Source organism: Sorex araneus, chromosome X (assembly GCF_027595985.1).
Source record: "Sorex araneus isolate mSorAra2 chromosome X, mSorAra2.pri, whole genome shotgun sequence".
NCBI lineage: Eukaryota > Metazoa > Chordata > Mammalia > Eulipotyphla > Soricidae > Sorex > Sorex araneus.
This window is the reverse complement of record NC_073313.1, coordinates 279,754,417-279,781,426: the sequence shown is the minus strand read 5'-3', so window position 1 is coordinate 279,781,426 and position 27,010 is coordinate 279,754,417. Positions and strand designations below refer to the sequence as shown.

General features: G+C 40.0%; 2 protein-coding genes across 2 annotated transcripts in view; one reads left to right on the top strand and one right to left on the bottom strand.

Moving 5' to 3' along the window:
* LHCGR (luteinizing hormone/choriogonadotropin receptor) overlaps positions 1–6,291 on the top strand; it is a 60,607-nt gene extending 54,316 nt beyond the window's left edge. The window contains 2 exon segments of the mRNA XM_004618600.2: positions 5,053–6,137; positions 6,140–6,291. Coding sequence (XP_004618657.2) covers positions 5,053–6,137; positions 6,140–6,291 — 1,237 coding nt within the window.
* Positions 6,292–12,910: 6,619 nt separating this feature from the next.
* GTF2A1L (general transcription factor IIA subunit 1 like) overlaps positions 12,911–27,010 on the bottom strand; it is a 65,380-nt gene continuing 51,280 nt past the window's right edge. The window contains exons 7-9 of the mRNA XM_055123040.1: positions 25,158–25,418; positions 24,144–24,233; positions 12,911–13,018 (exon numbers count right to left, since the gene is read on the bottom strand). Coding sequence (XP_054979015.1) covers positions 12,911–13,018; positions 24,144–24,233; positions 25,158–25,418 — 459 coding nt within the window. The remainder of the gene's footprint in view (positions 13,019–24,143; positions 24,234–25,157; positions 25,419–27,010) is intronic.

Sequence of the window (27,010 nt, the reverse complement as noted above, 5' to 3'; positions counted from 1 at the left end):
TAGCATTGGACATTCTTGAGCAATATTTATCTTTCTAAAAACTTTTTCCCAGTAATATTATATTACCGGCAGTAATATTATGACTTTCAAAACTATCAGAGTAAAGGGAGTTGTTAAAAAAAATGACAACATCTAGAGTACATTGTAAATATTAAATGCTTTTCTTTTTTTCGTTCAGGGCTATTATATTCTATCTTCCAGGATTTTTTTCTTCACATTTCCCATTTTCTTTCTTGATTTCTTCTTTATCAGTCATCTTTCACATATCCCTTTTGCGACATATTCCTTTTCTCCATATTAATAGGAAAATGCCACTTCTGGGTTTAGTCAATGATATCATTCAAAGGTGGTTCTAGGGGGGACAAGAAACTGTCATCCTCAAAAATCCACACCAACTCCCTGTTCCCAAGTCTTCCTAGAAGAGCATTTAATCTTGATTTTGCTGTTCTAAGATGGCCTTAAGTGAGTCCCTTCACTTTTAGCTTCACCCAAATTCCTTGAAATACAGTAATCTAAGTAAAAATGAACATGCTCTCTGCAAAAAAGACATTTTTATCAGAAACCTCTTCCTTCCCCTTTCACTTCACTATTAGTCCCAGGCCCCTAGAGTTTTCAAATTCTAAATAAAATAACTAAGCCTTAGCTGGTCTCCCCAAGAATCCACGGCCTTGTGACAGGAATCATTAACCTCCTAAAATTCCCAGCTTTCCTCTTTCCTTTGTCCACTGTGGCTAGGCTGTGGTGCTACTGCTTTTCCTTCCCCTGATTCAGTGTGACTAAACTCATGTGAGTCGTTCAAGCTCCTACTAGCTTCCAATACTAAATACAGCCAATGCTGGGTTTCGTCAATAAGCATTCTTTTGCCTTGAGGACCCATCCCAGGTCACAAATTTAAGTAGCATCAAGTGGGTGCCTGGTCTGAAGACAAATTGCCAAGAAGAAAAATGGCTGACATATACCCAGTTAGGAAGGATGGAAGAAGGAAGGACAAAGGGAGAAGGAATACACTTGACCAAATAGTGATGAAAATTTATTCATAAATTATGGCAAAATGTTTAGAATTTTTTTGTATGGGAATGATAGCACAGCAGGTAGAGCTTTTGCCTTGCATGCAGCCAAACCGGGTTTAATTCCTCCATCCCTCTCAGAGAGCCTGGCAAGCTACAGAGAGTATCTTGCCCACACAGCAGAGCCTGGCAAGCTACCTGTGGCATATTCGATGTGCCAAAAACAGTAACAACAAGTCTCACAAAGGAGACAGTACTGGTGCCCGCTCAAGCAAATCCATGAACAATGGGACAACAATGCTACAGTGCTACAGTAGCTTACATAGTTTTGAGTAAAGGAAAGGAGTAATGCAACTCAAAGATCAAGGCAGTTTCACTTGACTTCATATAGGTTCTTATTTTGTAGAAATCATCCAGCAGATTTTCTTAAAATGCAGATTCCTAGATGCTGTTCCTAGAGAACTCGATTCAAGGTTTGAAGTAAATGAAGGGATCTGCATTTTAATAAATACCCTGGTGATTCTGATAGAAGTCAGTCAAGAACCACACCTTGAAAGGCAGAGTGAGGAAAGGGAAGGACTCTGAACAACGTTTATAAAAACCTGATACTACCACTACTGACAAAAGCAGAAGAACCTGACGCTGGAGAAATAATATAGCAGCTACGGCACTTGCCTCACACACAGCCATTATGGGTTCAATCCCCAGCATCCCCAATAGTCCCCCGAGCCCACTAGAAGTGATCCCTGGGTACAGAGCCAGGAGTAATCCCTGAGCACTGCCCGGTGCAGCCCCCAAAACAAACAAAAAAATGTAGAGGAAACTTGGGCAAGTCACTGACCTACTTTAATAGTTGTTTCCTAAACAATAAAAAGAGGAATTCAATGAGATGGTCTTAAAGACCTTTTTAATGCTAATATATAACCTATTTTCTTTGGTCATTCTTTATAAACACCATTATTTCCTCAAAGATTTAAATTTGGTGGATTGACATCCATCTGATGAGTACAAAGTGTTATCTGAATTTAATGATAAGAGAGGCGAGGTTCCTAAATAGTTTCCATACAGAGCAGAGTCCTCACCTAGTACCAAATTGATATCTGTAGTAATCAGCTCCTCTTTGGCTGCCTAGGTCATAGATTTCTCTTACTGTTTTTTCAATCTGTGCTCTTTCCCTTCAGTGATGGTATTGTTCAAATATCTCATTTCAACTCTCCTTTATTGCATACACACTTCCTTCTAGAGAAAACGAGGAGCTGAGTTTTGGAAGTAGAGCAAACAATCCTCTTTGAATGTGTGATAAACACATTAATGTGTGTGATGAGCCCTAAAGTAAAATGCATAATCATAATAGCAGGGAGGGAGAAATTATGCCCACTTCCTGATTACCAAGATGTTACTAGCAGACTGTGGGTAACAAGGAAGTTTATTGCATGGACTCGAATCATACTGTAGACATCCATTGTCCCTGTATTTGCTCAATTCCTCTCAGAGGCAGAATCAGTCTTAATGATCTATCATAAAAACATGTACTGAATATCCAGGCTACATTTGGGTGAAGTACTGAGATTTCAGAAGTCAATTAGACCTAATACCTTCTTTCAAGGAGACAAGACTGTTAAAGATACACATGCATCGTCAGGTAATAACAACACAGCCTGGAAATTTCAGTAATTCTCCTGTAGAGCTATGGCAGAGCAAAAGAGCTATAAGCTCATTGGAGCTGTAGACTCAGGAAAAGTTGCATTGACAATATTATTTTCAAGGATAAAAAGGAATTTTTTAACATGTATACAAAAGTGTTAATGTTTATAATATTGTACAGATTACAGCACAGAATCCACCAGAAAGATAAAAAAATGGAACAGAGAAACAGCCATGTCTTCAAGGCAGAAGAAATAATACATGAAAACACACATATGAAACCCAAGAACTTAATCTGAAAGCCGTCTGCCACTTCATGTCACCCACCAAAGGGGAAGCTATGTAGGAGATTCACAAGAGATAATTACGTGAATGCCAAGCAACTTCCTAGGTCAAGCATTATTTTAAATATTCTACATGTGTTAATGCATTTTATCCATAGAACAACCCTCATGAAAGATGTGGGATTATTTGACAAGCGGGAAGCGTGAGGTGCAGAGCTATTAAGTAATTCTGCCAGATGCACAGCCTGTGAGAACTCCAGCCCAGCGTTTCCAGAGACCATGTTTTGAATCATGAAGCACTACCCTACTGCTTCTTAGCATTAAGACAGGAAAGGGCAACAGCACAGATCAAGGGCATCACAAGGATTCTGGATTTTATTCCCTAGTCTATGAGACCTAAAAATTGTGTGTTAATAATCACTGTATCACTGTATCATTGTCATCCCGTTGCTCATCGATTTGCTTGAGTGGGCACCAGTAACTTCTCCATTCATCCCTGTCACGTTCAGGGTCAGGGGAATGAGGCCCATTATTGTTATGTTTTTGGCATATCGAATATGCCACGGGTAGCTTGCCCGGCTCTGCCGTGTGAGATTCTGCATCACTCTCTTTCAGGAGCTTTGTTTTATAGTCTCTGGATCTTGGCCATTGATGAGATTACATGGTGCCAGGGGCAGTTTGTGGATGTGGCTGCCAAGTTACTGGAAAACGGAGATCTGGGTGGAGGAGGCCCAGTCCCAATTTGAGCAGAGTTGGAGATCTCAGCCACGGGTCCTACATACCTGGATTCCTCTGTCGGCTCCTTCATGAGTGAGGCTTGTCCGAGCATGTGGAGAATGACCTTGAGCATGGCTGTGGCTGGGTTCTTGAGGTTTTCGACTTCCGGTGCTCTACTTGGGGCAGGGAGGGAGACTCAACCCACCCTCTCAAGGGGGCCCCAGTGAAAACAGTCTGGCTTGAGGGCAGGGGATTATGTTTTAATTAATTTAATTTAATTAATTAACTATATATTCTGTTTTAATTAATAGAAAAGCTTAAAGAAAGACTATTCTGTTAGGAATAAACAATGTAATGGAGAAAGGATGGAGAAAGATTGCCAAGAAGAAAAGTAATTGCCCCATAAGAGAGGATATAAAGTTGAATTCATGCAGTAGCAATGGGGTCTGGAGGGAATCCGTGGCCGAGGTGTGACTGTTGTTTAACTAGGGAGAGAGTCCCCTTTCAATCCATTCTTAGAATTGACTCAGACCCCTAAAAAAGCATCTATTTGAACCATTATTCCTATTGTCCACACTCTAGTCTTCATCTTCTTCTATGTTTCTATTCATCTATCCTTATTTTTCATTTCTCAACTGGGTTATTTGATTAGGAGATTTAATGTGTAAACAAGTCTTCCCGTAACTGATGAATCCTCAACAATCCCAGCCTTCCACTCCCATCTGCATTCTACTACAAGCAACTTGATAATACTTTGATAGGCAAATAAATGAGAAAAATGGCTAAGAAAATGCCTAGAAAAGATTCTCTTAGACTTAACATGCTTATAAAACTCTAAATCTGTTTCCCAAACAAAATCATCTATGTAAACAATTCGATTACTATATTTTAAACAATTTCATGTGTATGTTTTTATATGCTTATGTCCTCCTGTTGTTCATTGATTTGCTCGAGCAACTCAGTAACACCTCCATCCTGAGACTTGTTGTTACTGTTTTTGGCATATCAAATACGTCACTAGGAGCTTGCCAGGCTCTGCTGTATGGGCGGGATACTCTCAGTAGCTTGCCAGGCTCTCCAAGAGGGACAAAGGAATTGAAAAACCAGGTTGGCCGCGTGCAAGGCAAACGCCCTACTCGCTGTGCTATAGCTCCAGCCCCATATATGTATGTACATATATATATACATACATGTAGAGAGAGAGATAATATTTCTGCATCAATCCTGAGCTCTCAAATTATCTAACAACTGAAATGTAAAACTGAGGCTGTTGTGACTTTTTTCCTTCCCTAGAATTAAAAAAAAAACAAATCTAAGGCTTTCACTCTTAATTTTACCAGAATAACCAGAATTATAGGAAATCTCTAAGTTTGCACTGACCCTAAGTACTTGTTCCCCAGTTATTCTGCCATCCTGGCGGGGAGTGAGCTGAGCGCCTGGGACTATGACTATGGCTTTTGCTCTCCAAGGACGCTACGCTGTGCCCCTGAACCGGATGCCTTCAACCCCTGTGAAGACATCATGGGCAACGACTTCCTCAGAGTCCTCGTCTGGCTGATTAACATCTTCGCCATCTTGGGAAATATGACTGTCCTCTTCGTCCTTCTGACCAGTCACTACAAACTGACCGTGCCCCGTTTCCTTGTGTGCAATCTCTCCTTCGCAGACTTTTGCATGGGGCTCTACCTGCTGCTCATCGCCTCCGTGGACTCCAGGACCAAAGGCCAGTACTACAACCACGCCATAGACTGGCAGACAGGGAGCGGGTGCAGTGCTGCTGGCTTTTTCACTGTATTTGCGAGTGAGCTTTCTGTCTACACCCTCACAGTCATCACGCTGGAAAGATGGCACACCATCACCTATGCTATTCGAGTGGACCAAAAGTTGCGATTAAGACATGCCATCCTAATTATGCTGGGGGGGTGGATCTTTTCCTTTCTGATTGCTATGTTGCCCCTCATGGGTATCAGTAATTACATGAAAGTCAGCATCTGCCTCCCCATGGATGTGGAAACGACAGTCTCACAAGTGTATATATTAACCATCCTGATATTCAATGTGGTGGCCTTCATTGTCATCTGTGCTTGCTACATTAAGATTTATTTCGCGGTTCAAAATCCAGACCTGATGGCTACTCACAAAGATACCAAGATTGCCAAGAAAATGGCCGTGCTCATCTTCACTGACTTCACCTGCATGGCCCCCATATCTTTCTTCGCCATTTCAGCAGCTTTCAAAGTGCCCCTTATCACCGTAACCAACTCTAAAGTTCTGCTGGTTCTTTTTTATCCTGTCAATTCTTGTGCCAACCCATTTCTGTATGTGATTTTCACAAAGGCATTTCGAAGGGATTTCTTTCTGTTGCTGAGCAAGTTGGGGTGTTGCAAAGGCCGGGCTGAACTTTACAGAAGGAAGGAGCTCCCAGCTTATGCCTCACCCTGCCAAAACGACTTCCCCGCATCAAAGAAGCCTTCTTGCTCCTCCCTGGGCTGTCCACACTTCGCTGTCAGCACACAGCTGTCCCAAACCAGACTGGCTCCAAAGAAATGTTAACTCTGATATCCGGAATCGTGCTATTGGATGTACATGCACATGTTAGAAACTTTCCCCTCCACTTGTTTTCAATTAAATTCCTTTAATTGAATCACCACAAGATACACCATTACAAAGCTGTTCATGATTGGATTTCAGTCAAATAATGTTCCAATACTCATCGCTTCACCAGTGTACATTTCCCACCACCAATGTCCCCACTTTCTCTCTTCCTCAGTCTCTGTCTCTGACTCTCTCTCTCTTTCTCCCCATCCCTCCCTCTCCTCGTCTTTCCCCCTCCTCCCCCCCACTATTTTGGGGGGGGGGGCATTATGATTTGCAATACAGGTACTGAGAGGTCATCATGTTTGTTTCTTCATCTACTCTCAGCATGCAGTTCTTATCCAGAATGATCATTTCTAACTATCATTGTCCTAGTGAGGGACCTCTGTCCCAACTGCCTTCTCTTCTCCCCCAGCACTTGAGGCAGGCTTCCAAGTGTGAACCAATAAATTGTTGACAGACTTCATCAAGAAATTAACCTGCTGAAAATTCAGGTATGCAAGCTTTGGGACTGAAATCTCCAGGCTTTCTCGGAGTCTGGATGGGCTACCTCCCCCCCAATTCCCTGCATTTCTGGAAGCTCCGGAAGTCATGCCCACATCCCAAAGTTGCCACCCAGTTAAAAAATCCACGAGAGCTGTGCCTTCCTGATAAAAATATTCAACTTCCTGAAATCCCATCAGTTTTTTTAATAGAGAGTTGACTTTATAAATTTATTTAGACTTAGGGGCACTGGGCAAAAGTTCACAGTTCATAGAGTGGACTATATCCACCGCTTGTCTACAAGTAAGTTGCTGTTGGTTGGTACATGATGATATAAAATATAAAGGAGATAATTTAGATTTTCTTTTAGCAATTATGACCAGAGTAATTTTTGTGTGGAACCTAGTATTTTAAAAGTGAGGTGGAGGAGCCAGAGAGATAGGAGAGCACGTAGGGCACTTGCTTTGAACGCAGCCAGCCCAGGTTCAATCCCTAGCATCCCATATGGTCTCTCTGCCAGGAGTGAATCCTGAGTGAAAAACCAGGAGTAATGCCTGAGCAGTGTTGGATGTGGCCAAAAGAAAAATACAGTAAAAGTGAGGTAGGGAAGCCTGAGAGATATTCAGGGGATGGGGCACTTGCATTGCTTGTTTGAGGCCGACCCAGCTTCAAGTCCTGGCATCACATGGTCACCCCACCTCCAGTCAGCCCTGGAGGTCCCCAAGCACCCGGGCCCACAGGATCAGAGCAGCTTTTCCTCCTTAGGCCTTGCACTGAACTGTTAGCTTAGGTGTCAGGGAATCATAGGGAGGGGCCCTGGGCCTCCTCAGCAACGCTTGAGTGACTATCCCCATTCCCAGTCCCCTAAAAGGATTTTGTGATAATGTGGATGTTTTTAATGTTCTCATTTCATTGTGGTAGTTTTCATTTTACAAAAGTATCTCTCCATAATACACATTTTAAATGACTTGATCCTTTTCTCCTGCTTATTTGAGAAACACACAATAGAGATACACAGTCGAATCTGGTATTCACTAGACACAAGCTTAGATTAAAATTTAGTTTAAAATAGAGTTTTCCTTTACCTAGCTGTATTCCAAGGTTCCACAGATGCATGTGATTACTAGCAACCATACTGGACACAACAAAACATTTTTACTCTCCTAGAAAGTTCTCTTGGGGGGGCTGGAGCGATAGCACAGCAGGGAGGGCATTTGCCTTGCACGCGGCTGACCCAGGTTTGATTCCCAGCATCCCATATGGTCCCCCAAGCACCGCCAGGAGTAGTTCCCGAGTTCAGGAGCCAGGAATAACCCCTGAGCACCGCCGGGTGTGACCCAAAAAAAAGCAATAATAAATTAATTAATAAATAAAAAGCAACAAAACATTAACTAGTAGACAGTGAACTTTTGGAAGGTGGGAAGCAATCTCTTAGCTTGGGATCTTACAAGTAGTATGAGCAAATGTGCTAAATTAAAAGTTATAAAATTTACAAGGGGAAAATTGGAGAAGGCTGTATTTTTAAGTCAAATAAAATATTTAAATATTTTAAATATTAAAGCCTCTTTGTCAGGGGTTTTATTTGTATACACCTGTAATTTTTAAAAATACATTTTATTGAAACCATATTATATGTCAAACATATTGGCAAGTATTATATATTATACTAAAAGTGTATAATTCAGATTTATTATATAGTAGAGAAAATTTTATTTCAATTAGCTCAAGTTCTCAAAACCAGTATTAAGATTCAATGAATAGGATTCAAACTCAACATTCCGATTCAAGATCCCAGTCTCTTAGCCACTGTGTTTTATTACCTTCCATACTGGTAGAATTTACTTTTAATGAAATGAACAAATCCTAAGCATACCATTAATGATTTTTGAGAAATGCGTGCACATGACCCAACACCTCTATACAAATACCTTATCACCTTATCTCTTTTAGAATGGCACTGTCTTGTGCCACTACCTAGTTAATCCTTTTCTTCCACTTTCCAGAAATGATACTGGTTCTGACTTCCTCCACCCCACAGATTAACTATTCTAGAACCCAATATGAATTTAATGCTATAGTATAAACTCCTGAAAAGCTTATACTGAATACACAGTTATTGCTATTCATCCATGTTTTGCTTGAATCAGTAGGTCATTACATTTCATTGCTGAGTAGTATTCCATCATAGCAATATATTTGTTTTCTATTCTCTTGTGTGCATATGGGATACTTCCAGCTTTAACCCTTCTTTGATTTATTACATAAACGAATATTCATCATTAGACCTACCATGAATTATTCCACCCTTAATCTTTAGATCATCATGAAAGTGATTAAAATATATTATAAAAGATTATAAATACTACAAAGCATCTATTCTCAACATATTTCACATTTCTGACTTTTCTACTCCATAACTACTTACTTGTATTTACTCAAATATAATTCTCTCTCTTTGGTAAGCTAGTATTGTAAAAATTTCTTATTGACATATCGAATATTAATTAGCCATGTTACTATGTTAAATATCATGTGAAGACCTTTATATCACAAAATTATATTAAATATGTTTTTAACTGAAAAGATTTTCTTCAAAATGTGCAACATTTTTTGTTACTAACAAATTTCCTCAGAAATATTACCATGAACTTCCTCTTTAAAATTTACCTTTCCACTTACAAATCACAAGTTTCTACTCAGTGGGTATGAACAACCACATAACATTAACCTACTACTATCATGACAAAAGAAAATCCCCTACTCAATCCCCTGTTCACCACCAATTAACTATTATTATTCATTCGAAAGTTAATTTTATACCTCTTAAAGGACTAAATCTGACTCTCTTGGTCAAAATTGGAGTCTCATTGCCCTGTGAAGTCAGAGTTTTAAAGATTATTTTTACACGTAGCAAAGATTATTTTACACATAGTATAAAGGATAAAGAAGTTGCTCGAGGCAAAGTTCCCTTGTCTGTCCCTAAGAAATTATAAAAACTCAGAAAAATGTTCTTAGTATGTAAGGAGAGGTGGAAAGTACTTAAGAAAGTACCATAAAACATATGAATGAGAAACAGTTTAAATTAGGAAATAGGATATATGTGTCTTTCATAGACTTCACACAACACACTGTAAACTATAAAATAGAAATACTCTTTCCACCTATTAAAGGGTTAGGAGAATATCTACCATATTGTATTATATTGTATTATAAGAACTTGAGCCTACTTTATGGTATATTGTTACATTATGCCATGGAAAATATTTAGCTTGGACATGATTTTTTTTTAAAGTTCCTGAAAGTAAATGTAATCCCATATCAAAGCCAAGTCATGGGAAAGCTTCACTGATTTATGGAAATTAATAATTTTCTTATTTAAAATAAACTAGTAATTGTCTCTTAACTTCAGCATAGAACTGAAAGTTTTTCTAATTTTCAGTAACAAGATCACTTTAATGCGTCAATGCCATCAATTTCTTTAATGCAATAGAACAGATTCAAATAAAAGAGGCTATTGTTATATAATAAATACAAGCATGAATTTCTGAAACTTTTATTTGTGTATCTACATACATGCAAATATTTACTAGTAATTAAAGAATATTGTGAGTGCAGTTCCTGGTCAAAAATTTTTGAAGATCATTTAATTCTGTTTCTTAGCCTTTTTCCAGCCACAGTCCCCTGGCAACCTTGTTCCCTTTCTAGTCTTTTGCCCCACACCATTTTTGTGAATTTTTTTGCCCGTGGCCCCTTTGAATATTCTAAAGGCCCACAGAAAACCATATAGCCCTTGGTTGAGAAACGATTATTTAGAGATCTCAATAATTAAGATTTTCTTGAAGCAAGAGCAGTAGTACAGCAGGTAGGCTATTTGCCTTGCATGTGGCCAACTCAGGTTTGATCCCTGGCACCCCATGTGGCCCCCCCAAGCTCCACCAGGAGTAATCCCTGAGCACAGAGTCAGGAGTATCCTTGGGTACTGCCAAGTGTGGGCAACCCACTCCCCAAAAGAATCAATATTTTCTTTTTGTATTAAGGGTAATAAGAGGGTGCTGGGTCAAAAATAATTTGGGGAATTTTTAAATTATCTCTTTATATTAGAATATTCTGTTCAACTCTGATTCAATCCAGGCACCACATATGTTCCCCCAGCACCATTCGGGATTAAATCCTTGACATCTCCCCCAACCCCAAAAAATCTCTGAAGCAGTTTATAAGAGATTTAAAACTTCATGATGGAGATGAGAAAATAATTTCAAAATCAACTAATACTGTTTTTCCCAAACACTTAAACCAACTCATTAAGCCTCAATTCTTGAGGCAAAGCACTTGGTCAATAAATTCAGCCTTTGGTGTACTAAGAGGTTAGTCTAGGGCAAAGACAGTGGTAAGCCTGCAAGGTTGAAATCAGGAAGACTAGAAACATCTTCCTCCACCCTTAGACATTTCAGGGAAGACACCAGGAAAAATCTTTTTCTTTTTTGGGGGGAGGTGGAGGGGATGAAGTAGGAGGGGGCAATTATCTATGTGATGAATATCACATTGTAGGTGCTATCTCTGTTTAAAAAAAAAAAAAAAGCAACTCTTTCCCCAAACTTTCAAATGCGCAAGAGAACTCATTGAAGACTAAGAGGACATAATAGGTGGAGAATCTGGTTAAGAGACCAGTAATACTCTCCCAGGGGTGCCAATTACAGAACAAAGAACCACACAAATGTTGTCGAAGGCCCAGAAAAAAACAATCCAGTTTATTATTTTATTTTTTGGCTTTAAGGTCACACCAGTAGGTGTTCAGGACTTCCTTCTGGCTCTGTGCTCAGGATTCATTCTTGGAATTGCTCAGGGGACCATCTCTGGTGCCAGGTATTCAAACCACGGTCGGCTACATGCAAGGCAAAGTGCCTTATACCCCTCACACCGTCATTACCATTTGCTTTTCTGGACACTTATCCAAGGTTTTTAAATGTATAAGTTCCTTGGATGGACAAAGTGTGTGTGGGAATAATTTAAAATATTCAAGTAGAATTGCCATTAAAGAGGATCTTCCTGTCACCAGTTAGACCTAGGTATGTATGTAATCATTCAGGAGCTTTCATGGTGCATTCACTCCAGTACCATTTTTCCACTTGAAATCATCATCATCATCATCATCATCATTATCATCACTGTCACTGTCATCCCATTGCTCATTGATTTGCTCAAGTGGTCACCAGTAATATCTTCATTGTGACACTTATTGTTACTCTTTTTGGCATAATAATAATAAAGTGGCTATGACTAAGGCTATGGCCAAACCTAGGATTCTATGTCTAGAGACCGTATAGAGTCATAGCATTCAGAATGTTGAGGGAAATGTTCCTTTGAGGAATTTTAGGTCTATAATGGAAGGAGGTATTGTTAAATAGCTGAATTGAATTTAAACTGGACAATATTCACTGCCATAGGAAAAGGAACGCTTTTTTATATTTTTATCTTCCCTGGTGTCTTCTATGGGGAAAGAGTTCACAAAAAGATATATCACTGCAAGAAAAAGGGGAGAGTTTTGTGGGGAGGGGATGTGAAACTTGAGAGGAAAACCCAGGATGTGGAGAGAAAAGCCAGATCTCTGGCAAGAAATTGCCCTGCTCTCTTACATGGTAAATTCAATAGATCCACAGCAAATATGTCCATCCTCAAGTATCTAAATTCAGCAGAGGTCCACTGCCAAGGGACCTTCCGTCTTAGACAGTCAGCATGTTGCTAGAGTCCAGTGTAGAGTGAAAACCCAGAGAAACCTTCTTAGAAGTCCTGCTTCTGAGCACTCCCTGGGAGTTTTTGTAGCATTTTTGGGAGCAAAGTGGGAGGAACACTGCCTCAATCTAACATGGTACTAACTTCACCAAGAAGGGGAATTGGAGTCTCATTTGAGTTTTCCTTCAAGAATAAAGAAATGAGACATTTCGTTATGTTTCACCTGATATTCTGTGTAGCTAACAAAGGTTTAAAATAAATCAAAATAGCCCTGTTTTTATAAAAGTGAATTAATGGAATATAAAATTATATACCTTTGTATCTGCATCTGATATAATTTTATTAAATTCCATACAGTGAACTCAAAATTTGCGTAGCACCAGGCTGGACTATATTATAGAAAAATGTTGCACAATATAGAAAGTTTATGTGATATTGAGCTCATGCATTTCACCATTCTGCATCACCAATGGCCTTGGCAAATACATAGTCTCTGCCTTCAAAACACATAACACCATCTTTCAAATAGAACTTCCATTTGTTCTTGTTTCGATGAATCTAGGGAAAGAAAAACATTCTAAATTAATTAATTTACAAGTTAAATAGGTCTTTTACATTTATTTGCTTATCATATAGGATCATTCTTTTTTTAATTTTTAAAATTTTATTGAATCACCATGAGATAGTTACAAGCTTTCATGTTTGGGTTACAATCTCACAATGATCAAACACCCATCCTTCCACCAGTGCACATTTCCCACCACTAATATCCCCTGTATACCGCCCCCTTTCCCACCCTCCCCCTGCCTCCATGGCAAACAATATTCCCCATACTCTCTCTCTACTTTTGGGCATTATGGCTTGCAACACAGACACTGACCGGTCATCATGTTTGGTCTATTATCTGCTTTTGGCATGCATCTCCCATCCCAACTGGTTCCTCCAGCCATCATTTTCTTAGTGATCCCTTCTCTATTCCATCTGCCTTCTCCCTTCCACTCATAAAGCAGGCTTCCAGCTATGGGGCAATCCCCCTGGCCCTTGTATCTACTGTCCTTGGGTGTCAGCCTCATGTGATATTATTTTATACTCCACAAATGAGTGCGGTCATATAGGATCATTCTTAACTGGTAATTCTTTAAAGATAAGAGCAATTGAAGATTATTTACTGATTCCTTTAGCAAGCATCTGAGTTTCTGTGTGTCGGGTATGGTTTTAGGCAAAGGAAATATACCAGTGGTTATTAAAAAAAAAAGATTTTTTAAGGTAAAAAAAATCTCTGTGAACGAGTACCTATATAGAATGTTAAATGGTGTTAAGTGCTATAAATAATAAGGCAAGAAAACAAAGATCACAAAACCCAGTAGACCTATAGTTTTAACCAGAGAAGTTCAGATGAGTCTGACTTGCAGAGAAAACCCTGGAAGAAGGTGGAGACAAAGACCAGAAAGACACTGAATAAAGGACAGTTCCAGCAAAGGGGACCAAACACGCAAAAGTCCTGAGGAAAAGCATGTAGAAAAAACTCTCTACTCACAAAGAGTAAAGAGCTGAGGATGCTGATAAAAAGAAAAAGAACAGAGGGTAAGTTAACATCATCAGGAACCAAGGAAAGGTATTGTTTCACTCCCAAGAAGAAATTCACAGCAAAGCACTAAACTAGGTCAATTCTGTTGGTTGTTTTTTGGACTCAATAGATCATCCTAGAAATGGACAAAATTAAGACCAGAAAATCTTGGGGCTGGAGTGATAGCACAGTGGGAAGGGCGTTTGCCTTTCACATGGCCGACCCAGGTTTGATTCCCAGCATCCCATATGGTCCCCCAGCACCACCAGGAGTAATTCCTGAGTGTAGAGCCAAGAGAAACCCCTGTGCATTGCTGGGTGTGACCTGAAAAGCAAAAAAAAAAAAAAAAAAAAAGACTAGAAAATCTTACAATTTCAAAATCATAAAATCATTGTCGTAAAGCACAAGTGACTCTAAAAAAATCTGAGATGATCAGAAATCAAAGGCTGAACATTAAAAATAGCTGCTGGCTGCCACTGCTCAAATCAATGAGAGAAGCTGTGAATAATACCCCAATGTATTTTGTGAAGTACAAGAAAACACAAGGCATAAACCTCTTTTTGTGTGTGGTAAAATGTCCTAATAATGAAAATTTTTATCTCTGAGATTGGATCTCAAATTTTCCTTGGCACAAACTTAAAGTTACTTTTAAAAGGTGACTTCTGGGAGGCCAGAACAATCAGACCAGGGTAAAGGCATATACCTTACATGCAGCCAATCCCAGTATGGCCCCTGGCACCACAAAGTCCCTGAGCACTGTTGGGTATGGCCCAACAGACAAAAATTAAAATTTACCTTTTCAACACTCTGCAAACATAAGAGCGACAACACATTTCTGAACTCAGCAGAGGTGGTAAAATCTGACCAGAAAGAGAATTCTTTCAGCAGAAACAATTTATCCTAATAGCTTTATCAAATTTTAAAAAGTAAACACACAAAATTTTAGCAACCCAATGTGATCCGATGAAAATACCAAGAGGGCTTGTTTTGATCCAGACAAACTGTATCTAAGTCTAAAGTGAATACACAAGAGTTTTCAGGTAAACTCTAGAAAAGGATATTTTGAAGAAATCTTTAATAACCCTACCAGATATTAAAATAAATCAATGTAGTACAACCAGTGGCTAGACAAACAGGGGGAATAAATAGAAAAGCAAGAAGTAGAACTTAGAATGTACAGAAATTTAGTAGATTATGAAAGAATCATTCTCTTCTCAATGGGAATAAAATGTACTTTTAGTAAGAGATGCCAGGAAAACTTCGGAGCCAATTATTAAAAAAAATAGCTCTAAGAGTTTGTCACATGATATACCAAATAAAGTCACGTTTTTAAAATAAAGCAAAAAAAAATCCTGAAGGCATGCTGAACTTTTAAACTACTGATATAGAGCTTTTTATTCATGACTCAGAATTCAGAAGCCATAAAAACGAAGTCAACAAATTCAGTATCCACATGAATAAAAGCTCTGAAAGCAAAGTACCTGAGTAAAAGGTATTTCTGCGTATATGAGGGGTTAATAATCCCCCTCAAAAGTACAGATCTCCTAGAAATAAATTTAAAATACAATATGCTTAAAATGAAGGCCATAAACCAGCAGTCCACAAAAGAAGCAACACAAATGGCCTTTCAACAGATGAAAGTGTAAAATTTCAAGGTATTATTTTTTTACTTTTTATAGTACCAAAGATTCTAACACTTTGTTAGACTCCATTGGCAAGACTATAAGAAAAACAGCACCATCAACCGTGATAACGGGAATATATACTGGAATACTTCAGGAAGGTCCTTAGGCATTACAAAACTACTACATACTCCACTTTGGGAGTTTTATTTCATACATCATCATCATCATCATCATCCCATTGATCGTCAATTTTCTCAAGCAGTAGTCTCAGTAACATCTCCATTTATTCTAGCCCTGAGATTTTTAGCAGCCTCTCTTTACTCATCCTTCCCAATGGTGCCGCATTGGAGGGTCTTCAGGGTCAGGGGAATGAGACCCATCATTGTTACCGATTTTGGCATATGAATACGCAATGGGGAGCTTGCCAAACTCTCCCATGTGGGCAGGAAACTCTCGGTAGCTTGCTAGGTTCTCGAGGGGGAGAACTAGGCTATAAAATAATGTGCTTCCAGGAGCTTGGTTTTATAGTCTCTGGATGTTGGCTGTTGATGGAATTACATAGTTCCAAGGGCAGTTTGTGGGTGTGACTGCCTGGCTACTGGAAAATGGGGGGTCTGGGTGGAGGAGGTGGAGGCCCAGTCCTGATCCGAGCAGTCTTGGAGATCTCAGTCTCGGGTCCCGCACACCTGGGTTCCTCTGCTGGTTCCTTCATACATGAGGCTCATCCAAACGTGTGGAGAGGGGCTTTGAGCATGTTGGTGGCTGGGTTCTAGAGGTCTTCAACTGCTGGGGCTCTGCCCGGGGCAGGGAGGGAAACTCAACCCACCCCCTCTGAGGGGCCCCAGTGAAGACAGCCAGACGCAGGGGCAAGAGACTCTGCATCTCTCTCTTCCAGGAGCTTGGTTTATAGTCTCTGGATGTTGGCCGTTGATGGGTTTACATGGCACTGGGGGGAAGTTTGTGGATGTGGCTGCCAAGCTACTGGAAAATGGCGGGGGAGGGGGCGTCTGGGTGGAGGGGGCACAGTCTCGATCCGAGCAAGCTTGGAGATCTCAGTCCCGGGTCCCACACTCCTGGGTTCCTCTGCCAGTTCCTTCATGCTTGAGGCTCGTCTGACGTGTGGAGAGGGACCTTGAGCACGGCTGTGGCTAGGTTCCAGAGGTCTTTGGCTGCCGGGTCTCTGCTCAGGGCAGGGAGGGAAACCCAACCTGCCCCGCTCAGTGGGGCCCCGGTGAAGACAGCATACATATGTCTTCACAATTATGAAAGCATATAGTCACACTTACAAACCTGTGTACATAGTCATTCAATAGCAAATTAAAAGTGACTCAAATACTCATCAATAGAAAATTGCCTAAGTTTTAACAAATTGAGAGAATATTATACAACTATAAAAATATCAATATGCTAAGTGAAATGAGCCAGAGGGAGAGGGACAGATATAAAAAGAATGAACTCATGTGTGGGCTATAAAAAAAAAATATGTTGCATGAGACTAATACCCAGGAACAATGGAAATAAGAGCGATCAGGAATGGTCCATGGTTAGAAGCTTGCCACAAGTGGTGGTGCTGGGAGGGCAGCTGGGAAAGAGAAGGGACCACTCCGACAAAAAACAGTTGGAGATGTTGGTGCTAAGTCAGGACATTAGGACGAGCCTCTGGGTGCTCCTCTGCAAGCAGGAAGCAGAACTGAGACCCACTTTTCCATTAAGCGGGCAAGCTAAAACTTGTGAGCTGATGACCCTGAGGAGTACAGCATGTGCTCACACACACCCCTGGTCATACACTATCTTGGCAGTACAAGGCAACAGTTTCCCTCTCTTACACACCCTTAAACTGGACTGACCTTCAAGTATCAGTATGAGCCTTCTCTTTGCCCTATGTGTAACCAACCACAAGAATGTGGGGAACATAATCTGTAGAGCCTATGTGTCCAGCTCCATATCTTCCTCTGACATTTTTAATCATAACAACATAGCTTTTGACAACATAGCTTTGACAAGACAATGCGTGCCCTGATGTTCTTTTGATGAATGCTCATCCTATAACTTTTTGTACTCTCATTAGGGAGTCTCTCTGTGATGAAGTCATTAGGATGTAACTGATAAAAAATAGAATAAAAGGAGGCCTCTGGCAGTTGCTCTTCGCCTCCAGCCAGATTGAGCCTTGACCCTGCAGCTCTTTACATTCCTCTCGCGTGTTTTATCTCCATGCCTCCAACCGATTGATTGATCACTTCATGGAACATGGAAATGATCATTCTGAACAAGAACTGAGTGATAAAAGGAGGTAAAGGGACAAACATGATAACTTCTTGATACCTGTATTACAAATCATAATGCCCAAAAAGGTAGGGGGAAGGGAGGGAGAGAGGTGGGGGAACAGAGGAGAAGAGAGGGAGAGACAGGGGAAGGGAAAGAGAAAGAAAAGAAGCAAGGGAGAGGGAGAGAGGGGGGAGGAAAAAAGTGCCTGCTGAGGAAGTAGGCTGGAGAAAGGGAGGCGGGAGAGAAACTGGGGACATTGGTGGTGGGAAATGTCACTGGTGAAGGGACAGGTGTTGGAACATGGTATGACTGAAACCCAATCATGACAACACTGTAACTGTTCATCTCATGGTGATTCAATATATAATATAGACAAATAGACATATACATATGTATACATATACACACGTATATATATCAGCACAAATATCTCCCATGTTAATCTATTAAAAAGACATGGTATAGAATACACCTGTACAATCTATGTTATTAGGCTCCTACCTGAATAAAAAAATGTTATAAATATTAAATATATTAAGGAACTAATAAAATTGGCTAGTTTCTTGCTCTCAATGAAAAGACAGAGCTGCTAATAGGAAGCACAATACTGAAGGAACAAGAACTAAATTTTATGGGACCAGAGTGATAGTACAGCAGGTAAGATGCCTGCTTCACATGCTGCTAACCTGAGTTTCATCCCCAACACCCCACATAGTCCCCAAACACTACCAGTAGTGATTTCTGAGTGCAGAGCCAGGAGTAACCTCTGAGCATCATCACTTGTACCAAAAAATAAACAACAAAACTAGATTTTACATGGCTTATCTGTTATAGTATTTTTATTTTCTAGCCATAAAAATAAACAAAATGTATAGAGAGAATTTGTTAACTGCTTACCAGTTACTCATTATATTATCACTAGAGGTGAAATCTCCAATAACAAACCAAAGTCTGCTCACTGATGAATGAAACATATTTTGTTTGTACAGCGCTATTTATAGCACAGAACACACCCTCAGTCTTTGTCACATTAATCCTTTGTATAGCATCCTTATTACTTTAATCTTCATACTATCAGCAATTACTGAGCTCCTGAAATATGTCGATACCTTTAATTCTCACCCAGTATACAAATGAATGACCTTTCCTTGATCTTTTTATTGCACATCTTAGTATCATAACGTTTTTCCACAATTGTGACTTTTAAGTTTTAAAGATAAATCCCATATGCTAATTAAAACTGGGGGCGGGGGTGGGAATAGTGAAAGAAGCAGCAACAAAATAGGTCTTTCTCAAAGTTTAATGAGGACACAGATCACCTGAGAATATTAAACACACACTGTCATCCAGTGGGCTGGGCGAACACTCAAAATTCTGTTTTCTCAACAGATGTCCTTGCTTCCAAAGCACATGGAGTAATAAAGCTCCTCTAAGAGTCTGCTATATTCAATGCTAATTGAAACAAGATCGCTAATGAGCAGAACATGGAAATTATGCTTTTATAAAAATCAGCGGTCCCCCCTTATGCCACACTCCTCTGACCTCATAGGTATATCCTCTTTGTCATCTATCTTCAACTTTATCACTCCCTTTTAAAAACTTTTCAACTGCTCCCCCATGCCCTGGTTTCCATTAAATTTTTTGTACCTTTCATAAAATATCCACTAATTTAAAAGTATGCTCAGACAACTAGATTTCTTAACACTGTGCATTTAATATTAATCTGTACACTATTCATAGGGTGGAGTGATAACACAGCGGGCAGGGTGTTTGCCTTGCACATGGTCGACCCAGGTTTGATTCCTCCATCCCTTTCAGAGAGCCTGGCAAGCTACCGAGAGTATCCCACCCACATGCAGAGCCTGGCAAACTACCCATGGCGTATTCAATATGCCAAAACCAGTAACAAGTCTCACAATTGAGACGTTACTGGTGCCCACTCGAGCAAATTGATGAACAATGGGATGACAGTGATACAGTGCTACACTATTCATAAGAAATTAAAATAAGTTTTAAAGAACTGTTCGGAGGGCCAAAGAAATAGTATGATAGGTAAGGTGCCTACCTTACATGCCGGTTCCATTCCCGCACCCCACATGGTGCCTGAGCCCCACCAGGGGTGATCTCTGAGCACAGAGTAAAAAGAGCCCTAAGCACTGCCAGGGAGGGTCCCCAAACAAAGTCACTGTCACTGCCGTCCCATTGCTCATCGATTTGCTCGAGCGAGCCCCAGTAACGTCTCCATTGTGAGACTTGTTGTTACTGTTTTTGGCATATTAAATACACCACGGGTAGCTTGCCAGACTCTACCATGTGGGCAAGATACTCTCGGTAGCTTACTGGGCTCTCCAAGAGGGGCGGAGGAATCAAACCCGGTCAGCCGCATGCAAGGCAAAAGCCCTACCTGCTGTGCTATCTCGCCAGCCCACCCCAAACAAAGTAAACAAAATGTACTGTCCCTTTTCCATTGCACCTCTTTCCTTTTGCTTATGCTTACGAGGATCCAAATGACACTTTGTCTCCTACAAAATATTACATGAAGAAAGAAAATGATCCTAGTTTTTTTTTAAAATTTTTTATTGTGGAAAGTTACAAAGTTACAAAGTTTTCAGGTTTAAATCTCAGTTATACAATGCTCGAATACCCATCCCTTCACCAGTGCTCATATTCCACCACCAAGAATCCCAGTATAGCTCCACCCCGCCCCCTCACACCCCAACCCCCCCCCCACGCCCCTAGCCCCCCCACCCTAAGCCCCCCCCCCGCCTGTGTAACTAATAAATTTCACTTTACTTTCACTTTGATTGCATACAATATTTCAACAAAACTCACTATTATTGTTTGGAGAGTCTCTCCCCTAAAGTCAGACCTGCTGAAAAGGAAGCATTAGATAATTTGTTTTCCATTGCTGAGGATGATCCTAGTTTTAGAGAAAAGGATTCAGTATTTTTATGGAACTTTGAAACATTATTGTCTCTCTTTCACCCACGTATACTGAAACAGATACTGAAAAAAATTCAAAGGTGTAAATCTGCATTGGTCTTCAGGGAAATGCAAATCAACACCAGAATGAGACACTTCACACATACTACGATGATAAGAATAAAAATGTCAGATAATGAGGTCAGAGATATAGTAAGTAGGCAGGGCACTTGTCTTGCATGCAGCCAACCAGTTTCAATCCTTGGCATCTTATATAGTAGCCTAACCCCTGTGAGGAGTGATCCCTGAGCGCAGAGCCACAAGGAAGCCCTGAACACCTCTGGGCGTGACCCCAAAGCAAGTCGAATCACAAAGGTGGTGAGAACATGGATCAACATAAACTGTCATATGCTGAAGGTAGGCATAAAAAAAGGTTTGTCCATTTTGGAAAATGGTCCCTCATTACTTAAGCTATTACCATATGATCCCAGAATTCCACCTTCTAAAAATGCAGCAAGATAAATAAAAGCATCTGTTCATGCAAAAAAAAAACTGTACACAAATGTTCTTTCATCATTTACAAAAGGTAGAATATTCTAAATGATGATCTCAGATACCATCAACAGATGAGTCGATATAGACAAATATGGTATATTTATCCAATGGATGGACTAGTATTCAGCAATAAAATGGTTACATGCATTAATGGTTACATTAGAGATTAAGTCTTGAAACACAATAGAAAATTTTTTAAAATCCAGTCATGCAGTCTACAAATTCTATTATTCCTTTTACAGGAAACTCCAGTCAGGACGTCGATAGAGAGGAGAGTGTGCAAGTGTGTGCCTTCTCCCTGAAGGCGGGGCGGGAGGAATGAGAAGACAAGGAGTGGCAGCTAAAGGTCTAAAATTTCTGTCAAAGCAATAAAAATGTTCGAAAAATTTGATGCTGTTGACAGCTACACAGAGAAAATAACATACTAAGCAGCACTACTCATATTAAGCAAATAAATCGTATAATATATTAATTATATCTGAAAGGTGTTTTTTTAAAAGACATAAACATGTATGAGTTAAAGACATAGACTGATTATTCTATATCATTACAACCATGTTTTTTAAATGAAAAACAGCAGTGTTGTACTTCAGTTACTAAATCATTGTTAACCTCTAGGCTAGAAACCCATAGACACACACCCCTCCCCCCCCACCCTCTGCTTCCACCCCCCGGCCCACCTGCCCATCAGTCCTAACGTTAAACTCCCCCAAGTCCCAGAGTCCTTGCTTCACGGTCTCTGACTCTTCCATAGTCTACATTTGCTTCCCTAATTTTGTCTCTGGCCTCTTTATGACTTCACTGTCCCCATTTTTCTTACCATTTGTCTCTTCCAAATCAGCAAATACTGTTTTAATTGGTGTTTAAGCCCAATTACAGTTTTCTTCGTAGCATCCTGAAAAGGCTAATATCCATCCAATCAAACTTGGACTTGTGCTAGCAAGATTCAGCATTTTTCAGTTTGCTCCCAATGCTGCCCTCCCCCAACTCCATTCAGCTCTATTTTTTTAAACTTTTTTATTGAACCACTGTGAGATAGACCCTTATAAAGCTGTTCATGATTTGACTTCAGTCACACAGTGTTCCAACACCCATCCCTCCAACAGTGTATATTTCCCAGTACCAGTGTCCCCGGGCTCCCCACCACCACCCCCCACTCCCCATCCCCTGCCTGTCTCTATAGTGGGTGTTTTTTCCTCTCTCCCCTCTCCACTCTCCTCTCTCCCCTCCCCCCTTTCTTTCTCCCCTCTCTCACTTCTCTTCCTCTCCCTCCCCCTCCCTCCCCCCTCTCTCCCCACCTTTTGGGCACTGTGGTTTGCAATATTGATACTGAAGGTTAACAAGAATATCCTTTTACCTATTTTTAACCCTCAGATCTTGTCCAGCGTGATCATTCCAAGCTATTATTGTCATACTGGTCTCTTCTTTGTCTTACCTACCCTCGGCCCCCCACACACTTGTGGTCAGTTCCAACCACTGTTTTCCCTGGCCATGGATATTAATCTTCTTCTATATATTTTTTATATCCCACAAACAAATGCAGTCTTTCTATATCTGTCCCCCCTCCTTCTGACTCATTTCACTCAGCATGACACGCTCTATGCCCATCCATTTACAGGCAAGTTTCATGACTTCATTTTCCCTGACAGCTGCATAGTATTCCATTGTGTAGCTGTGCCATAGTTTGTTTATCCATTTGTCTGTTTTGGGCATTCAGGTTGTTTCCAGATTCTGGTTCTGGTGAATAGTCATTCAGCTCTATTTCTCAGAACACTTTATTCAAGGCAGAATTTTACCATGTGTCCACTCTGAGTGCTCTACAATCCACATGGATCTGTATCTGACAAATCATTCAAAACTTTAAAACTCCTCATCATCCAAAAAGGATTTGTGGGAGACTCCAACTTCAAATGACTTCTTCCATTTTTCTAGCCTTTTAGCACTTCCTATCTGTGCCATCTACATTTGATTTATATGCTAGTTTGTTGTTTGATTTACCTATCATGTCTTTTAGCTTTTAATGTAACCCCCATCATGTTGTATGCCATCCTACTATTCCACACAGAATTATCACTTTCAGTGGGACTTTCATCTCTTTAAGATAAATATTGCTCTTTTTTTTTGTATCACTGAGACCACACAGCACAGTGTTAGGCTCAAAGTTTACCACCCATGAAATATACAGAATTAGCTAACTCAAACTAAATTTAACTGTGAACTGTAACTCATCAACAGAGTTCTCATCATTTCATTTCTTTTTACTATAGCACTGTAGCACTGTCGTCCATTGTTCATCGATTTGCTCGAGTAGGTACCAATAACGTCTCCATTGTGAGACTTGTTGTTACTGTTTTAGGCATATTGAATACACCATGGGTAGCTTGCTAGGCTCTGCCATGCAGGCAGGATACTCTCGGTCGCTTGCTGGGCTCTCTGGAGGAATCGAACCCGGGTCGGCCGCATGCAAGGCAAACATCCTACCCTCTGAGCTATCCCTCCAGCCTTTTTACTATAAATGCAATTAATAGGAGCTGGAGCGATAGCACAGTGGGTATGGCATTTGCCTTGCACATGGCCAACCCGGCTTCGATTTCCAGCATCCCATATGATCCCCTGAGCACTGCCAGAAGTAATTTCTGAGTGCAGAGCCAGGAGTAACCTGTGCATCACTGGGTGTAACCAAAAAAAGCAATAAATAAATAAATAAATGCAATTAATGAACCCCAAATTTAAAGGTTGAACATAGTACCTTGTCATACTGACAGACAATCACATTCTCCGTATCAAACAGGTCAGGCACATCCTGTTCACTGACATCATCTCCGGAATTTAAAGGGTCCTAAGGATGACAGATGGTCACACTGAGGAACGTGATGATACTTTGAATTTTTTAGAGAGACGCATACAGAGATAATGAAACTTGGCTCATAGTATTGTCCATATTAAGTCAAATAACCTGTTTGAATCCCAGCCTGGCCCTCTACCAACTGCAACACTAACCTTCAACGAATTACTGAAACTCCCACATATCTCAGTTTCTCATCTGTAAAATAAGTGTAGTAATAAGCCTCATGAGATACCGGGAATATTAACCAAGAGCAGACGATAGTATGGTCCCAGAGCTGGAGCAACAGTACAGCAGGTCAGGCTCTTGCCTTGCCAGCAACCACACCCAGTTATACAGTACCACATACAGTCCACCAAGCACTGCCAAAGTGACCCCTGAGCACAGAGCCAGGACGAACCTCTAAGCACTGTCAATTTTAGCCTCAAAAAAAATTAGTATCAGTGTCTGATGCATATGTAAAATCATGATAAATGACAGTTGATACTATGTACATGCTTCTTAATTACTCACAAATACTTATTGCATTTATGAGGAATACAGCATGTTATACATTTCTAACCAGGCTGCTTTTGTTATTTTCACACCTATCATCTAAATTCCCCATTGTCTTTAGCTAAGATAAACATGGCACATAATTCCTATGTACTCAATGCTGGGTTCAATTACCCGTGCACAAATAAGTCTCATTTTAAATAATGGACAGGCTAGTCTTAATTATCAGTCCTTTTGATTCCAAAGTACTTTAAAGTACAAAATGCCACACATTTCATTTTCAAAGTGATCCATGTAAGATTCTTGCCTTGCATGCAGCCCATGCCAGTTTGATCCCCAGCATGGCATACAATACCCTGGGCACTGCCAGGTCACTCCTGAACACCACTGGGATGGAAAAACCAAACAAAAGGTGATTCTTACCTCTTCCACAATGTCTATTTGAGGGTCTTCATTATCACTGCTGTTGGCAGTTGAATCTTCATTTGATGCACTGTCGGCTTCATCTTCAAGTACCTTCAGATCTCCTGCATCAATAGCCTCTGGATATTCGTTATCATCTAAGTCTTTTTTAGTTTCTATTTCATCATTGGAAGATGTATCACCAGCTCCATCTATTTGAATTATTCCATTAATGCCATTATCATCCACCTGAGCACTTAAATCCATTTGAGAAATAGAATCCTTAAAATGGAAGAAAATGCAGTAAAATCAGGCTACATATCTAAATGTTAAATCACACAAAAATTTTAATATATTAAACATTTCTCAAGGACTCTTAAAATATATATTTCTTATTAGATGCTGCTACCTCCTAATTTTCAATTATATACATACCTATAATTTCTAGAAATGGAAATTTTTTTCTACTGCAAACAAAATAAACCCACTATAGTACAGATAAAATATAGTACAGATAAAAGGGCAAGCTATGGGAGCTTCCTGCCCACATGGGACAGCCTCACAAGCTTCCCATGGTGTATCCATATGCAAAAGCCAGTAACCAGCTGAATCTTATTCCCCTGACCCTGAAAGAGCCTCCAGTGCAGCATCCTTGGGAAGGCCAAGAAGAGAGAGGCTTTTAAAACCTCAGGGATAGGACAAATGGAGAGGTGACTGAGACCGTTCAAGCAACTCGACGATTAATGGGATATCGTGATCATGATCATGATAGTACAGATAATCTTAAGTATTTATCAGTGTTTTAAATGCCATCTTAAATTTATATAATTCCTGTAGCTTCATTTTATTTGACTTAATAATTCTGTTTTTGTGAGACTTGTTGCTACTGGTTTGGCATATCAGATACACCACGGGTAGCTTGCCAGGCTCTGCCAGGTGGGCAAGATACTCTCAGTAGCTTGCCAGGCTGTCAGGGAGGAGCGGAAAAATCGAACCCAGGTCGGCCGTGTGCAAGGCAAATGCCCTACCCGAAAGTTTCACATGGAGACGTAATTGGTGCCCGCTCAAGCAAATCGATGAGTAACAGGCTGACAGTGACAATGATACAGTGGCTTAATAATTCAGTGAAGTATAAAAAGCAAATAACATCATGTTCCACTGATAGGTTAAAAAACAAGGAAATGGAATTAGTTCTGTGTTTATTGTCACCCTGGCAAGGGATTTTTCTTTCTCTTTGACTTCTCAAAAGCCATTTTATTTTCTGAAGAAAAAAATATATATGTGAACATAAAGAATTATAATAAGTAAAAAAAGTCAAATTCTAATAAAAATTTACAGAGCTGAAAAGAGAAACAGATGTATAGAATTATTGCTAAAGAATTCAGCATTCTTCTCAATAATAAGCTGAAATCAGTATAAATGTAGAATAAAATATTCAGTTATAATATGAACTACACAATCAGCCAACTTAATATAACTAACATTATAGAATTCTCCACCTAGAAACAGCAAAATGCACATTCTTTTACAGAGCACAGGAAATGCTCACCAAGATATTGTCGTAAAACAAATCTTGACAAATTTCAAATACACAAAGGATAAGCTACAAGTTCAATGGAATTCAGAAATCAGTAACAAAGTTATAGAAAAATTTTAATGCATTTTTAATATCCATGAATCAAATAATAAATCATAGGGAAATTAGAACACTTTTAATTAAATGCAAGAAAAAACAAACTTTCAAAATGGTGATATAAACTTAGATAAAGAAATAACTAGAGGAGGCTCGCTCCACTGAGACTCGACCCGGGCGGCCACACTTTGGTGCAGCCGCTTTGCTGCTGATTGACCACGATCTGGAGGCCAGCTAGACT